Below are 16,438 nucleotides of genomic sequence, written 5' to 3'. Positions count from 1 at the left end.
GTTGGTAATGCCGTCACGGGATGACAAAGCTACTCCACGTCTGAGGTTACACAAAAACAAGTATGGTTGAGTGACTGATTAATTCTCCTCTCGAGGGTGTTAATTAAAACAATTTGGTTTCCACAACAAACAAGTAGTTTCCATGCCAATGCTACACACTTCCTGAATGTTTTATTTTCAGCTCCTAAGTTCACAAGTGATGGAGAAAATTAGGCCATTCGGCCCATCAAGTCTACTCCACCATTCAATCATGGCTGATCTATCTCTCCCTCCTAACCCCATTCTCCTGCCTTCTCCCCGTAACCCCTGACACCCGTACTAATCAAGAATCTATCTATCTCTGCCTTAAAAGCATCCATTGACTTGGCCTCCACAGCCTTCAGTGGCATCTCAGACGCATTTAAATCTTATCGAAGATCTTATCGAAACGTATAAGATTATTAAGAGGTTGGACTCATTAGAGTCAGGAAACATGTTCCCAATGTTGGGGGAGTCCAGAACCAGGGACCACAGTTTAAAAATAAGGGGTAGGCCATTTAGAACTGAGATGAGGAAAAACTTTTTCAGTCAGAGAGTTGTGAATCTGTGGAATTCTCTGCCTCAGAGGGCAGTGGAGGCCAATTCTCTGAATGCATTCAAGAGAGAGCTAGATAGAGCACTTAAGGATAGCAGAGTCAAGGGGTATGGGGAGAAGGCAGGAACGGGGTATTGATTGAGATTGATCAGCCCTGATCACATTGAATAACGGTGCTGGCTCGAAGGGCCGAATGGCCTACTCCTGCACCTATTGTCTATTGTCTATTGTCTATTGTAAATCCTCTACCTAATAACACGATGAGTTTTAAACTTGTTACTGCAATTCTAGGGATTACTAACCCGGCAACTAAAATGACCCCCCCTCCCCTGTAATCTCTGAATGAATGGAGTGCATTTGTCATGTACGTATCATGACTGTGTTCCGTAAGATCTTGCAACGTAGTGTTGAATGCATCTGGGAATGTGGAACTGTTAATAAAGGGTACACTCCGAATCATGTAATACATAATTAACAATGGTTGATGTTCAAGGAACCGGTTCACAAAGTTCTTGGGCAATGGTACAGAGAAGATTTACGAGGATGTTGCCAGGACCAGAGGGTCTGAGCTACAGGGAGAGGTTGAGTAGGCCGGGACTCTATTTCTTGGAGCGCAGGTGGATGAGGGGTGATCTTATAGAGGTGCATAAAATCATGAGAGGAATAGATTGGGTAGATGCACAGGGTCTCTTGCCCAGAGTAGCGGAACCGAGGACCAGAGGACATAGGTTCAAGGTAAAGGGGAAAAGATTTAATAGGAATCTGAGTGGTCACTTTTTCGCACAAAGGGTGGTGAGTGTATGGAACAAGCTGCCAGAGGAGGTAGTTGAGGCTGGGACTATCCCAATGTTTAAGAAACAGTTAGACAGGTAACTGAAGAAGGGTCTCGACCCGAAATGTCACCCATTCCTTCTCTCCCGAGATGCTGCCCGACCTGCTGAGTTACTCCAGCATTTTGTGAATAAATCGATTTGTACCAGCATCTGCAGTTATTTTCTTATACAGTTAGACAGGTACATGGATAGGACAGGTTTGGAGTGATATGGATCAAACGCGGGCAGGTTGGAATAGTGTAGCTGGGACATGTTGGCCGGTGTGGGCAAGTTGGGCCGAAGGGCCTGTTTCCACACTGTATCACTCTATGACTCTATAATTGTCCACTGTTGGAGTGCCCCATCTTCTCAGTTCGCAAATTAAGCCTTCTACCCTCATGACGTTATCTTAAGGAAGACAGACCCATCCATAACATCCTGGTCAATGCATGTTTAGACTTTTAGAGTTTAGAGATTCAGTGTGGAAACGGGCCCACCGTGTCCGCGCTGGCCAGCAAACGCCCCCGCACACTAACAACATCCTACACACGAGGGGCAATTTACAACTTGCTGAAGTCAATTCACTTAGAAATCTGTACGTCTTTGGAGTGTGGGAGGAAACCCGTGGAAAACTCTTGCACTAGTTTTATGTTTTCCCAGTTTCGCATCTTACACACTAGGGGCAATTTACTGAATGAATGAATGAATGGATGAATAAGTTTATTGGCCAAGTATGTGCATATACAAGGAATGTGCCTTCGTGCTCCGCTCACAAATGACAACACAAACATACAGTTAACAATTAAGAATCGAGCATAACCAAATCAAAACAATAAGGATACAACATTACGGTCTAAAGGTGTGGGTGAAAATAAACCAGGGTAAAAAGGAGAGACTACAGACTTTGGTTATTGAGTAGAACTGTCGCTCGTGGAAAAAAGCCAATTAACGTACAAACCTGTACGTCTTTGGAATGTGGGACAAAGCTGGAGCTATCCCACGTGGTCACGGGGAGAACATACAAACTCCGTACGTACAGACCTCCAAATAAAAAGATCACTTCTCAGTGAGCGGAAGCGCATGTTATGGATTTTAGCAGTGTGGCTGTGCAATGATTTGGTGCAAAGATACTAGAGGTACAAGCTAGACTACTCGACCCTAAAAACCGTTGTTTGTCACGGCGCCATTTTAGTAGGCAGAAACTTGCAGAGACATTTTAAAAGAAAAATAACAAAAATCTGTGAATTGATAGATGAGATATATTCTGCATTTTCATGGTATCATCACACATACTGTTCCCCCAAAACACTGATTACACTGCGAGAGGCATAGCGGACGGCGGGTTTTGCCTACTAAAATGGCTCCTTGGCGTACTACACTTCTGTATAGGCGATTTCAACGGAGTGTTCCATCTTGTTCCTCTGGTATCTTGGATTTGGTGACATTATATGTAACACAGTGTGCAAATCCTTCAGGAATCCAACATGCAGAACTCAATTGTGATTTTTGCTGCTCTAGTACCATCGTATTACTTAATCCATCACATCGGCACTTTGTTACACTGTGGAGAAAGAAATTGCTTGCGATCCATCACAAAAACGTGTGATAGAAAGGTTGAGCAGGCTGGGACTCTATACCTTTGGAGTTCGGGAGGGTGAGGAGTGATCTTATTGAGGTGTATACAAATCATAAGAGGAATAGATTGGGTGGATGCACAGCCTCTTGCCCAGAGTAGGGGAATCGAGGACCAGAGGACATAGATTTAAGGATAAAGGGGAAATATTTACTAGGAATCTGAGGCGTAACATTTTCACACAGTGGATGGTGGGTTCATGGAGCGAGCTGCCAGAGGGGGTAGTTGAGGCAGGGACTTTTGCAATGTTTAATTAGATTAATGAAACTGGTTTTGTTGAATTAGATTAATTAAACAATTAGATGGGTACTCGGAGAGGACAGGTTTAGAGGGATCTGGGTGGGACAAGAGTGGATGGGACATGTTGGTTGGCGGGGGTAGGTTGGGCCGAAGGGCCTTGCTGCATGACTCCACCAACTCTTGTCAAAGGGAATCAGCAACTCCTCCAGTTTCAGGTTTTTTTTCACAAACTTTAACATGTAGAAGAGATGTCTTTATTGAGTCTGACCAAAACAAACTCGAATGTTTTAGTCGGGAACAATTTTAAGCATCTAAAGACTTCCATCTGTCACCCATTCCTTCTCTCCTGAGATGCTGCCTGACCTGCTGAGTTACTCCAGCATTTTGTGAATAAATTCCATCTGTTAGAGCATGGCACGCCCTATATCTTGGCTTGGTGCCATTTGTCTGACTGATGACATGACCCATTGCAAGGTGCAGGAAATAAAACAAGGTATCACTCCTCACGGAATATGTCATAAATTGAGGCATCCTATTGAGTCGGTAGCAATTGGCAATAATTCAAACAAGGTTTGGGAAGGCACAGCGGTAGAGTCGTTGCCTAACTGCGCCAGGGACCCGGGTTCGATCCTGACCCCAGGTGCGGTCTGAACGGAGTTGGTACGTTCTCCATGTGACCTGCGTGGGTTTTCTCCGGGTCCTCTGGCTTCCTCCCACACTCCGACCACGTGCAGGTTTGCAGATGAATTGCCCCTAGTGTGTAGGATATGAAACTGTGGAAAGCATATAAACTAGTGTATGGGTGATCGTGGGTCGGCACGGAGTCGGTGGGCTGAAGGGCCTGTTTCCACGCTCTCTCTCTGAAAACTAAAACTAATTCCTTAAGGAATCTTCAGTGCCTTCTAACTCCTCAGTCCTCCCAACATGTGGGAGTTTCCCTGCATTGTTCCATTGCAAATTATCATGGGGTCCCCTTGTGTTTAAAGTCTTGAGTGCTGAAGATAAATGGTATGCACTCGTACGGTTCCCAGTGCGGTCGTTTTGTCCCTCCCTTTCTCTTGTGGTTTCAAAAAAAATCTCCTTTTCAGACTCGCCCTTTTCGCCTAAAACACGGAGAAGGACAGCTGTCGAGTTGTATGAAAAAAAACCTGCAGATGCTGGTTTAAATCGAAGGTAGACACAAAATGCTGGAGTAACTCAGCGGGTCAGGCAGCGTCTCAAGATTCCTTCTCTCACGAGATGCTGCCTGACCCGCTGAGCTACTCCAGCATTTTGCGTCTGGCAGCGGTAGAGTTGCTGCCTTGCAGCGCCGGAGACCCGGGTTTGATCCCGACTACCGGTGCTGTCTGTACGGAGTTTGTACATTCTCCCCTTGACCTGTGCGTGTTTTCTCGGAGATCTCCGGTTTCCTCCAACACCCCAAAGACGTACGGGTTTGTAGGTTAATTAGCTTGGGTTTCTATGCTTGGTACAAGTGTAAATGGTCCCGAGAGTGTGCAGGATAGTGTTAGTGTGCGGGGATCGCTGGCCGGTGCGGACTCGGTGGGCGGGAAGTCCGTGTGATGAAAGAATGGGTCGACTGGGCTTGTATTCGCTGGAATTTAGGTGGATGAGAGGGAATCTTATAGAAACATATAAAATTCTTAGTGAATTGGACAGGTTAGATGCAGGAAAAATGTTCCCGATGTTGGGGGAGTCCAGAACCAGGGGTCACAGTTTAAAAATAAGGGGTAGGCCATTTAGGACTGAGATGAGGAAAACCCTTTTCACCCAGAGAGTTGTGAACCTGTGGAATTCTCTGCCACAGAGGGCAGTGGAGGCCAATTTACTGGATGTTTTCAAGAGGGAGAATGGGAATCGAGGTCCAGAGAACATCGGTTCAAGGTGAAGGGGAAAAGATTTAATAGGGATCCGTGGGGTAACCTTTTCACACAAAGGGTGGTGGGTGTATGGAACAAGCTGCCAGAGAAGGTAGTTGAGGCTGGGACTATCCCATCGTTTAAGAAACAGTTAGACAGGTACATGGATAGGACAGGTTTGGAGGAATATGGACCAAGCGCAGGCAAGTGGGACTAGTGTAGCTGGGGCATTGTTGGCCGGTGTGGGCAAGTTGGGCTGAAGGGCCTGTTTCCTCACTGTATCACTCTATGACTCGATGACAAGATATCCAGGAAGTATGCTTTGTTTGGTTCAGTTTAGTGTATTGTCACGTGTAATGAGGTCCAGTGAAAAGCCATGTAATGATAAAAGATATTAAAGTTGATGATTCTCTGCTTTGTTTTATTGCAGAAAGTTCTCCTCCTGGAAATACTCTTGTGAATAGCAATGATAACATGGATTCTGCAGTCATTGGAGGTAAGAAACATGCTCAGATTCAAAGCTTAGTGGCCAATAAATAGTCTGTTTACATTTCAAAAACGATTCCATTGTTTTGTGTGCTTAAGGCATTGTGAGGGGGTATCTTTGGATTTGAACAGGATGTTGCAAAGGGATGTCTTAAATTAGCTGTTCAGCAGAGACTGAGAAAGATAAATAGTTTAGTTTCAATTTGGTTTATTTTCACTCTGAAGAAGGGTCTCGACCCGAAACGTCACCCATTCCTTCTCTCCCGAGATGCTGCCTGACCTGCTGAGTTACTCCAGCATTTTGTGAATAAATTGGTTTATTTTCACGAGTACCAAGATTAAGTGAAAAGCTTCTTTCTTGCCTGTATTCCAGTCAGTGGAAAGACTATACATGATTACAATCAAGCCTCCACAGCGTACAAATAGAGGATTAAGGGAATAACGTTTATAGACAATAGGTGCAGGAGGAGGCCATTTGGCCCTTCGAGCCAGCACCGCCATTCAATGTGATCGTGGCTGATCATTCTCAATCAGTGCCCCGTTCCTGCCTTCTCCCCATACCCCCTGACTCCGCTATCCTTAAGAGCTCTATCTAGCTCATTGCAAGATAAAGTCCGATTAAAGATAGTCCGAGGGTCTTCAATGAGTAGATGGTCGGTCAAGACCACTGTCTAGTTGTTGATAGGGTGGTTCAGTTGCCTGATAACAGCTAGGGGGGGAAAAAATGTCCCTGACTCTGGAGGTAATACGTTCAAGCAAGGCTTTGAGACCTCCCAGTTTTTGTTTTGAAGCACGAGCACTAATTTCTCGAGGCACAAGAACAAGAGTTGCCTCCCAAATGGCAGGCTCAACAACGTAAGATGAGCAAACATTTCAGGTCCTCTGGGTAACATGGTCAAGCAAAAACCAACCGGTCTGTCCAAATGTTCTCCCATCTCCTCACACCTTTGTCCTCGCCATAGATTCCAGTTGAACTTGGAACCACATGGTTTCAGGGGAGATGCAGAACACATTAGCCAGTTTATTAATGGAGAATAGAGTGCAATCCACCAAGTTTTGGAATAGCCCCCTCCGCGAGTGAAGCCATAACTCTTGGTTTTTAACCAGATCTTTAGTTTTAGATACAGCATGGAATACAGCTGAGGTAACAAAAAAGCCGGATCAAAGCAGGGCCGGCAACAGATGACCAAGGAAGGGTCCATCTAGCAGCGAATCATTGTCTGTGGCAATGTAAAGCCTTGAGGAAGAAGTTGAATCAATAACTCTGCATATTCGTGGACAGAAGCCCCTGTAATGATACTTTGCCATATGCTTTTAGATATAATCAGTGACATCATTCCCAGTTTAGCCTTGGACTAGCTTAGTCTGCACAGAGTTTGCACGTTCTCTTTGGTCTCTTGTGGGTTTCCTCTGGGTGCTTAGGCTTCCTCCCGCATTCCAAAGCCGTGGGGGGGGGGGTTTGGGGGGTTATTACAGTACCCCTAAAATATGATGCTGCAAATGAATAGACTTCAGTGCAAAATCATAATTGTGATTTGTCAGGTGCATTACTCTAAATATCGGGTGGAATGCCTTGTTTCCGTATCGTTTGTCCCATGGAAAAACCTTATTGTCGATTAGATTTGGATCCCTATATTTGCATATTGAGCGACGTTTCGGGTCGAGACCCTTCTTCAGACTGAAGGGTCTCGACCCGAAACGTCACCCATTCCTTCTCTCCTGAGATGCTGCCTGACCTGCTGAGTTACTCAGGCATTTTGTGAATAAATACCTGCGATTTGTCTGCAGTTATTTTCTTACACGCTTTGCATATTGATGTGTGCTTTTCCGGAATTATCGGTGCCAAAATGTGTCGACCCCTGTGTACTGTCTGGAAGAAGTCGGCTGAACGATCTCACGGCGTTGTTTGCATGAACAAAGCATTTCACTCTACTTGGGTGCATGTGACAAGAAAATATCATTGTTTAGTTTAGTTTCGAGATACACCGGGGAAACGGGCCCTTCGGCCCACCGGGTCCGTGCCAGCCAGCGATCCCCGCACATTAACACTATCCTACACCCGCTAGGGACAATTTTTACATTTACCAACATACCTGTACGCCTTTGGAGTGTGGGAGGAAACCGAAGATCTCGGAGAAAACTCACGCAGGTCGCGGGGAGAACGTACAAACTTCGTACAGACAAGCACCCGGAGTCTGGATCGAACCCGGGTCTCCGGCGCTGCATTCGCTGTAAGGCAGCAACTCTACCGCTGCGCCACCGTGCCATCACAAATTAAGTTTGTCTCCATTAGTAGAAACATAGAAACATAGAAAAATAGGTGCAGGAGTAGGCCAATCGGCCCTTCGAACCAGCACCGACATTCAATGTGATCATGGCTGATCATTCTCAATCAGTACCCCGTTCCTGCCTTCTCCCCATACCCCCTGACTCCGCTATCCTTAAGAGCTCTATCTAGCTCTGTCTTGAATGCATTCAGAGAATTGGCCTCCACTGCCTTCTGAGGCAGAGAATTCCACAGATTCACAACTCTCTGACTGAAAAAGTTTTTCCTCATCTCAGTTCTAAATGGCCTACCCCTTACTCTTAAACTGTGGCCAGAAGTAGATGCCTTCTCCTTTAGGGTGACGCAGTGGTGCAGCAGTAAAGCTGCAGCCTGGCAGCACCAGAGACCCGGGTTCGATCCCGACTACGGGCTGCCTGTCTGTACCGAGTTTGTACGTTCTTCCAGTGACCTGCGCGGGTTTTCTCCAAGATCTTCGGTTTCCTCCCACACTCCAAAGACGTACAGGTTTTTAGGTTAGCACGTGGGGATTGCTGCTTGGGCCTGTTTACGCATGGTATCTCTAAATTAAACTAAACTAGACATTGCCTCAGTCCGGAATCTCAGATTGTACAAATATTCCCGTCTCAGAGCTGGGCAATCAAGTTGACAACCCAGCAATTGTATTGCCAACAGTCCACATTAAGGAAGGAACAATGTGGTGTGGAAACAGGCCCACACTGACCAACATGTCCAACAGGGGCGTGGCTGTGTTCTGCAGCTGCGGCTCACCGGCAGTCTCTCTGTCTTTTTTTGTTTTTTGTCTATTGTCATCGTTTAATGTGCGTTTTGTTCTATTTTTAACTCTGTATATGTGGGGGGGGGTGGGGGAAACATTTTTTTCTAATCTCCTCCTCAACGGAGATGCGACCTTTACCGTGTTGTGTCTCCGTTCGTGCTACGGCCTAACAACGTGGAGTCGGCAGCCTCCAGCTGGGATCGACCTTGAAGACTCCGGTCGCAGTGCCTGGACTTACCATCTCGGAGGCTTCGGCCGTGGGCCCTGCAGACCGCAACATCGGGAGCTTGCAGGTCCCTGGCTGGCGACCGGCTTTCGGGAGCTCCAGCCGTAGCAGCTTCGACCGCCCCGAAGCGCGAGGTACGATCGACCCGCTCGCAGGCCCCTCATCGCCCTGCGTGGCCTGGCCGCGGCACTTTCCATCGCCCGGTGGGGGCTCAGGACCTTCATCGGCCTGCTCGGCTCGGCCCTCGGACTTTCCATTGCCCGGTGGGGGCTTCAAAAGGTGGGAGCCTCGATCGCCTCGTGGCAACACGGGAGAAGAATGAGGAGGAGATAATGACTTTTCTTTGCCTTCCATCACAGTGAGGGTATGCCTGGAGCAATCACTGTGATGGCTGTTTGTGTTAAAAATTGTATCTGTGTGTCCTGTGCTTTTTGTTGCCTACTGCCGGACCCTGACGTGAGAGGACGCTGGCGCTATTTGTTCGCCGCTTCTCCATCAGGATAGTTTGTCTGTTTGTTTTTATGTTATGATTGTTTTTGTAAAGCGCTTTGAGCTCTTGGTAAAGCGCTATATAAAATAAATGCTTATTATTATTATTATTATTATTATATTCCTTCCACACTAGTCCCACCTGGCTGTCTTTTGTACACATCCCTCCAAACCTGTCCTGCCAATGTACCTGTCTAATTGTTTCTTACATGTTGCAATAGTCCCTGTAGGGGTGTCAACTATCTCACTCCCAAATACGGGGCAAGGTTACGTCACCGCCCCGCGCCCCACATGGCCTCACCCAGCCAGTGGCCACGTGCTCCCGCTCCACCAATGGCGGCCGCCCGGGCCGGGAGGCGGGTTGCAATGCAACCTCTGTTAGGCGGCCTCCGGGCCTACATTGTCCGGGCCTACATTGTCCGGGCCTACCCTAAACTGTCCAGACCTAAACTGTCCGAACCTAAACTGTCCGGACCTAACCTAAACAGTCCGGACCTAAACTGTCGGGACCTAAACTGTCGGGACTTAAATTGTCGGGACTTAAACTGTCCAGACCTAAACTGTCGCGACCTAAACTGTCGAGACCTACAGCGTCTGGGCCTACAGCAACCCCCAGCCTAATACGGGACAAGGGCGGTCCCGTAAGGGACAAACCAATTTAGCCCAAAATACGGGATGTCCCGGCTGATACGGGACAGTTGTCAACCCTAAGTCCCTGCCTCAACTACCCCCTCTGTTCTTGAAAGAACCATTGACATGGTAACTCACCTAGAAATAGTTCAATGAGCATGTGATGTGCATCTAATCTAGGCTTGTATACACTGGAATTTAGAAGGATGAGAGGAGATCTTATCGAAACGTATAAGATTATTAAGGGGTTGGACACGTTAGAGGCAGGAAACATGTTCCCAATGTTGGGGGAGTCCAGAACAAGAGGCCACAGTTTAAGAATAAGGGGTAGGCCATTTAGAACTGAGATGAGGAAAAACTTTTTCAGTCAGAGAGTTGTAAATCTGTGGAATTCTCTGCCTCAGAAGGCAGTGGAGGCCAATTCTCTGAATGCATTCAAGAGAGAGCTAGATAGAGCTCTTAAGGATAGCGGAGTCAGGGGGTATGGGGAGAAGGCAGGAACAGGGTACTGATTGAGAATGATCAGCCATGATCACATTGAATGGCGGTGCTGGCTCGAAGGGCCGAATGTGTTACTCTACTGCTGAGCCCGGAAGGTGCAGGGGGACATGGGGCAAATGTGATTTGTGCAGCAGGATTATTATTGTTGGCACGTGTACTATTGGCATTCAAGGTGCATTATTTTTGCCATGTAATTCTGATTATAAAATTCATTTTTCCTCTCCCTCAGCTCCAAACATGTGTTATTAAAAACGTTTATGTTGAGAATGAAATTTCTCTCAACACCCTTGGCTGAAATTGAATTTTAAAACCAGAATATATGAGAAGATGCCTTTTTTTAAAAACTTTCTGCATTCCAGTTAATGTTTTGATTTCCCTCATGACATTGATCTCGTGAGCAGAAACTAAAGCCATTTCAACTCTAACTTTAGATAGCTCCTCTGTCCCTCTCTTCCCCTCTCCTTGCCAGTCCTCCAGTCTCCACATATATCCTTTCTTTGTCCCACCCCCCCCTGACATCAGTCTGAAGAAGGGTCTCGACCCGAAACGTCACCCATTCCTTCTCTCAGAGATGCTGCCTGACCTGCTGAGATACTCCTGCATTTTGTGAAACCATTTCAAATGGTGTTCCATAACACAATGACGTCTCTTTTCCAGTGTTTTCCTCCCAGGTTTTTTTTGTTTTTTTAGGTTTAGTTTATTGTCACGTGTACCGAGGTACCGTGAAATCCTTTTGTTGCGTGTTAACCAGTCAGCGGAAAGATTATACATGATTAACAATCGAGCCATCAAAAGTGAACAGGGACATGATAAAGGGAATAACATTTAGGGCAAGCTAAAGTCCCAGTAAAGCCCAATTAAAGATAATCTGAGGGTCTTCAATAAAGTAGATAGTAGGTCAAGAGCACTGGGACAGAACCTGCCTTTGAGGGCGTGCAGCGTAGGTTTACTAAGTTAATTCCCGGAATGGCGGGACTGTCATATGTTGAAAGACTGGAGTGGCTAGGCTTGTATAAACTGGAATTTAGAAGGATGAGAGGGGACCTTATCGAAACATATAAGATTATTAAGGGGTTGGACAAGTTAGAGGCAGGAAACGTGTTCCCAATGTTGGGGGAGTCCAGAACCAGGGGCCACAGTTTAAGAATAAGGGGTAGGCCATTTAGAACGGAGATGAGGAAAAACTTTTTCAGTCATAGAGTTGTAAATCTGTGGAATTCACTGCCTCAGAAGGGAGTGGAGGCCAATTCTCTGAATGCATTCAAGAGAGAGCTAGATAGAGCTCTTAAGGATGGCAGAGTGAGGGGGTATGGGGAGAAGGCAGGAACGGGGTACTGATTGAGAATGATCAGCCATGATCATATTGAATGGTGGTGCTGGCTCGAAGGGCCGAATGGCCTACTCCTGCTCGAATTGTCTATTGTCTATTGGATCTGGAGGAGTGCTTTTTCCCACTTCTGTGCCTCTTCCCTCATGGGATGGGAATTGCTAACTTTAGCCTTGCTTTTGGCTTTAACTGATCGTTCATAGTTCTTAAGTTCTGGGAGATGAGTTGGGCCAATTGGCCCATCAAGTCTACTATGCCATTCAATAATGGCTGATCTGTTTTTCCCTCCCGACCCCATTCTCCTGCCTTCACCCCATAACCCCTGACGCCCGTACTAAATCAAGCTCAATCTTTCTTCTCATCCGTAGGCCATGTGCTTGTGCTATGACCTCTGAGCGGAATCTTTTCTAACAGTGCAATGGGTACAGTTATGTCATGGTTAACGAATTAGTTGTCCGGAGGCTGAAGCTAACGATCGCATGACGACTTCAAGTCCCATACAAAAATTGAAATGTAATTCACTACCTTTGGAATGAGGGGGGAGCAAGAGTGAAAAGGTGCAAGTGGTTTTAAACTATTGGGTTTTAGTTAGGAAAAGATTTTAGATTTAGAGATATAGCGCAGAAACTGGCCCTTCGGCACACCAGGTCCACGCCGCCCAGCGATCCCCGCACACTAACACTATCCTACACCCACTAGGGACAATTTATACATTTGCCCAGCTAATTAACCTACATACCTATACGTCTTTGGAGTGTGGGAGGAAACCGAAGATCTCGGAGAAAACCCACGACGTACAGACGGCGCCCGTAGTCAGGATCGAACCTGAGTCTCCGGCGCTGCATTCGCTGTAAGGCAGCAACTCTACCGCTGCGCCACCGATATTCAAGCTGCCTTTACATGCGTGGACTTTGCACCCTGAATAATGTGGTGAACTCTTAATTGCCCTCGTCTTTGCCCATGGGTGTATGGGTTCAGTTGTGCAGCTGGTCAAGCTGTTATCTTTTAGCCCCCGGTAACAATAGACAATAGGTGCAGGGGTAGGCCACTCAGCCCTTCGAGCCAGTGTGGGTCTCTGGCGCTGTAGGGCAGCAACTCTAACGCTGTGCCACCCTGCTGCCCTCTCTCGGTCACCGGATTGGGTGGCATGTAAAACAAAGCTCACTACACGTGACAAGAATAAACCTAAACCAAAATGGGTGGATGATGATGACATGAGCTCAATGGGCCGCAGAGCCTTACACGCTGCTGTAACTCGCTGGTTCTGTGGCTATGTGGGATGGGTAACCATATACATGTAAGGTTATAAGGAATAGGAGTAGAATTAGGCCATTTGACCCATCAAGTCTACTTCACCATTCAATCATGGCTGATCTATCTCTCCCTCCTAACCCCATTATCCTGCCTTCTCCCCATCCACCCCTGACATCTGTACTAATCAAGAATATATGTATCTCTGCCTTAAATATATCCACTGACTTGGTCTCCACAGCCATCTGTGGCAAAGAATTCCACAGATTCACCACCCTCTGACTGGAGTTTAGTAGGCTTGTATACACTGGAGTTTAGAAGGATGAGAGGGGATCTTATCGAAACGTATAAGATTATTAAGGGGGTGGACATGTTAGAGGCAGGAAACATGTTCCCAATGCTGGGGGAGTCCAGAACCAGGGGCCACAGGTTAAGAATAAGGGGTAAGCCATTTAGAACTGAGATGAGGAAAAACTTTTTCAGTCAGAGAGTTGTGAATCTGTGGAATTCTCTGCCTCAGAGGGAAGTGGAGGCCAATTCTCTGAATACATTCAAGAGAGAGCTAGATAGAGCTCTTAAGGATAGCGGAGTCAGGGGGTATGGGGAGAAAGCAGGAACGGGGTACTGATTGAGAATGATCAGCCATGATCACATTGAATGGCGGTGCTGGCTCGAAGGGCCGAATGGTCTACTCCTGCACCTATTGTCTATTGTCTATTGTCTATTGACTGAAGAGATTTCTCCTCATCTCTTTCCTAAAAGAACGTCCTTTAATTCTGAGGCTGTGACCTCTGGTCCTCGACTCTCCCACTCATGGGAACATCCTCTCCACATCCACTCTATCCAAGCCTTTCACTATTCTGTACGTTTCAATGAGGTCCCCCCCCCTCATTCTTCTAAACTCCAGCGAGTACAGGCCCAGTGCCGACAAACTAATTTCCATGTCAATTGATGAAAGCATAAAACGAAAGGAAGTTGGCCCGTCAGATGGTGAAGGCACAAGATTGCATGTGACAGTAAGCTCAGAGTTTGAACAAGTCAAGTTTATTGCCATGTACAATTTAGTACAATGAGGGAGAGGTACAATAAAGATCTTGCTTGCAGTAGAATCAGAGGCACATGGACTCAGAAATTAAATGATGTATAATTTCTTTGTGTCTTAAGACTGCAAAAAAAAAGCAAGACATCAGTAACAAAAACATAATTAACGGGTTTTTTTTAGTTTTAGGGATTCAGCGCGGAAACGGACATTCTCGGCCGACCGAATCCTCGTTAACCAGTGCACTAGTTTTATCCGACACACTAGGGACAATTTATGATTTTGCCAAAGTCAATTAATTTACAAACTTGTACGTCTTTGCAGTGTGGGAGAAAACTGAAGCACGCCACACATCCACCACACTTTGTGTGGAAAAAGGTTACCCCTTGGATTCCTATTGAATCTTTCCCCCTTCACCTTAAACCGATGTCCTCAGGTCCTCGATTCACCTACTCTGGGCGTTTATCCAATGTATTTCTCACGATTTTGTGCACCTCTCTCAGATCACCCCTTCATCCTCCTGCGCTCCAAGGAATAGAATCCCAGCCTACTCAACCTCTGCTGATAGCTCACACCCTCCAGTCCAGGCAACATCCTCGTAAATGGAGGGATGTGGAGGGATTATGTGCAGGCAGATAAGTGATGGTCTTGGCATTATGTTCACCACAGATATTTTCGTTTGTTCGTTTAGTTTAGAGATACAGCGCGGAAACAGGCCCTTCGGCCCACCGCGTCCGTACCGACCAGCGATCACCCCGTAAACTAGCGCTATCCGACCCGAGAAGGGACAATTTGCACTTTTATCAAGCCTAATTAACCTACAAACCTGGACGAGCTGTCTGTCCGTGGGCGTGGGGAAGAGAGTGGAAGTTTTGTTGCCTCCATCACAGTGAAGGGGTGTTTGGAGTCACTGTGATGGACGTTTGTGTTGGGGTCATGTGTCTTGTGTTCTTTTTTTTTGTGTGACTGCTATGTAATTTCGTTCGGTACCTTGGTACCGAATGACAAATAAAGCTCTGTATTCTGTATACGTCTTGGAATTCTTGTACGTCTTGAAACCTGCACGTCTCTGTGGAATTCTCTGCCTCAGAAGGCAGCGGAGGCCAATTCTCTGAATGCATTCAGGACAGAGCTAGATAGAGCTCTTTAGGATAGCGTAGTCAGGGGGGTATGGGGAGAAGGCAGGAACGGGGTACTGATTGAGAATGATCAGCCATGATCACATTGAATGGTGGTGCGTACAGGCTCGAAGGGTCGAATGGCCTACTCCTGCACCTATTGTCTATTGTCGATCATCTTTGGAGTGTGAGAGGTAACCAGAGCTACCCGAGAAAACCCACACAAGTCACGGGGAGAACGGACAAACTCCGTACCGACAGTGTTAAAGTCCGTATTCTCAAGACAGACAACAATGCAACAAAGTTAGTGGTAAACAGTAAAGACTTTATTAGGCCAGGCAAGAGTGGGGAGTTTAGCACCGAGTGTCCAAGCTCACCCAAAAACCCAAGCTCACCTCGTGCCCCACTCACCGAAACAAAGGACAAAACGGTACAGTTATATATTTTTCTTATCAGTGAATGAAGTGGCACCACTCACATCATGTCCGTACAAGATAGAGAAAGAAATAAGACCATGTCCATATGAGGTATTAAGAAGTCATCAGTTGGTCAGTTTTTTTTTAAAGTACATGCTACACTTCTCACAGTTAGACACAGGTTTATCTTTTCTCTCTCTGCTCAGCTAAGCCATGTGCAACGCGCGAGAAGAAGCCGGCAACATTTTGTGATTTTTTTAAACTCTACCATTAGCACCGCCGGTAGTGATGATATGAGGACATTTTTTTTCAGTCAGAGAGTTGTAAATCCTGACACTACCGCTGTGCCACCATGCTGCCCTGTTGTGGGCTGAAGGGCCAGTTCTTGTGCTGGAGGCTTGAAAGGAAGCATGACAATAGCTTCCTGCATCAGTCTGAAGAAGGGTCTCGACCCGAAACGTCACCCATTCCTTCTCTCCTGAGATGCTGCCTGACCTGCTGAGTTACTCCAGCATTTTGTGAAATAAATACCTGACAATAGACAATAGGTGCAGGAGTAGGCCATTCGGCCCTTCGAGCCAGCACCACCATTCAATGTGATCATGGCTGATCATTCTCAATTAGTACCCCGTTCCTGCCTTCTCCCCATACCCCCTGACTCCGCTATCCTTAAGAGCTTTATCTAGCTCTCTCTTGAATGCATTCAGAGAATTGGCCTGCACTGCCTTCTGAGGCAGTGAATTCCACAGATTTACAACTCTCTGACTGAAAAGAA

The 16,438-nt window shown here is 46.6% G+C and overlaps 1 protein-coding gene across 4 annotated transcripts in view; it reads left to right on the top strand.

The window, feature by feature from the left end:
* gypc (glycophorin C (Gerbich blood group)) overlaps positions 1 to 16,438 on the top strand; it is a 110,494-nt gene that overhangs the window by 76,775 nt on the left and 17,281 nt on the right. For all 4 annotated transcript variants that reach the window (XM_078403316.1, XM_078403313.1, XM_078403312.1 and 1 more), the window contains one exon: positions 5,549 to 5,614. In XM_078403316.1, the coding sequence (XP_078259442.1) occupies positions 5,549 to 5,614 (66 nt within the window). The remainder of the gene's footprint in view (positions 1 to 5,548; positions 5,615 to 16,438) is intronic.

The sequence above is a fragment of the Rhinoraja longicauda genome, chromosome 8 (assembly GCF_053455715.1).
Source record: "Rhinoraja longicauda isolate Sanriku21f chromosome 8, sRhiLon1.1, whole genome shotgun sequence".
Lineage (NCBI taxonomy): Eukaryota > Metazoa > Chordata > Chondrichthyes > Rajiformes > Arhynchobatidae > Rhinoraja > Rhinoraja longicauda.
The sequence above is the reverse complement of the archived record's forward strand: the minus strand, read 5'-3'. Positions and strand labels throughout refer to the sequence as shown.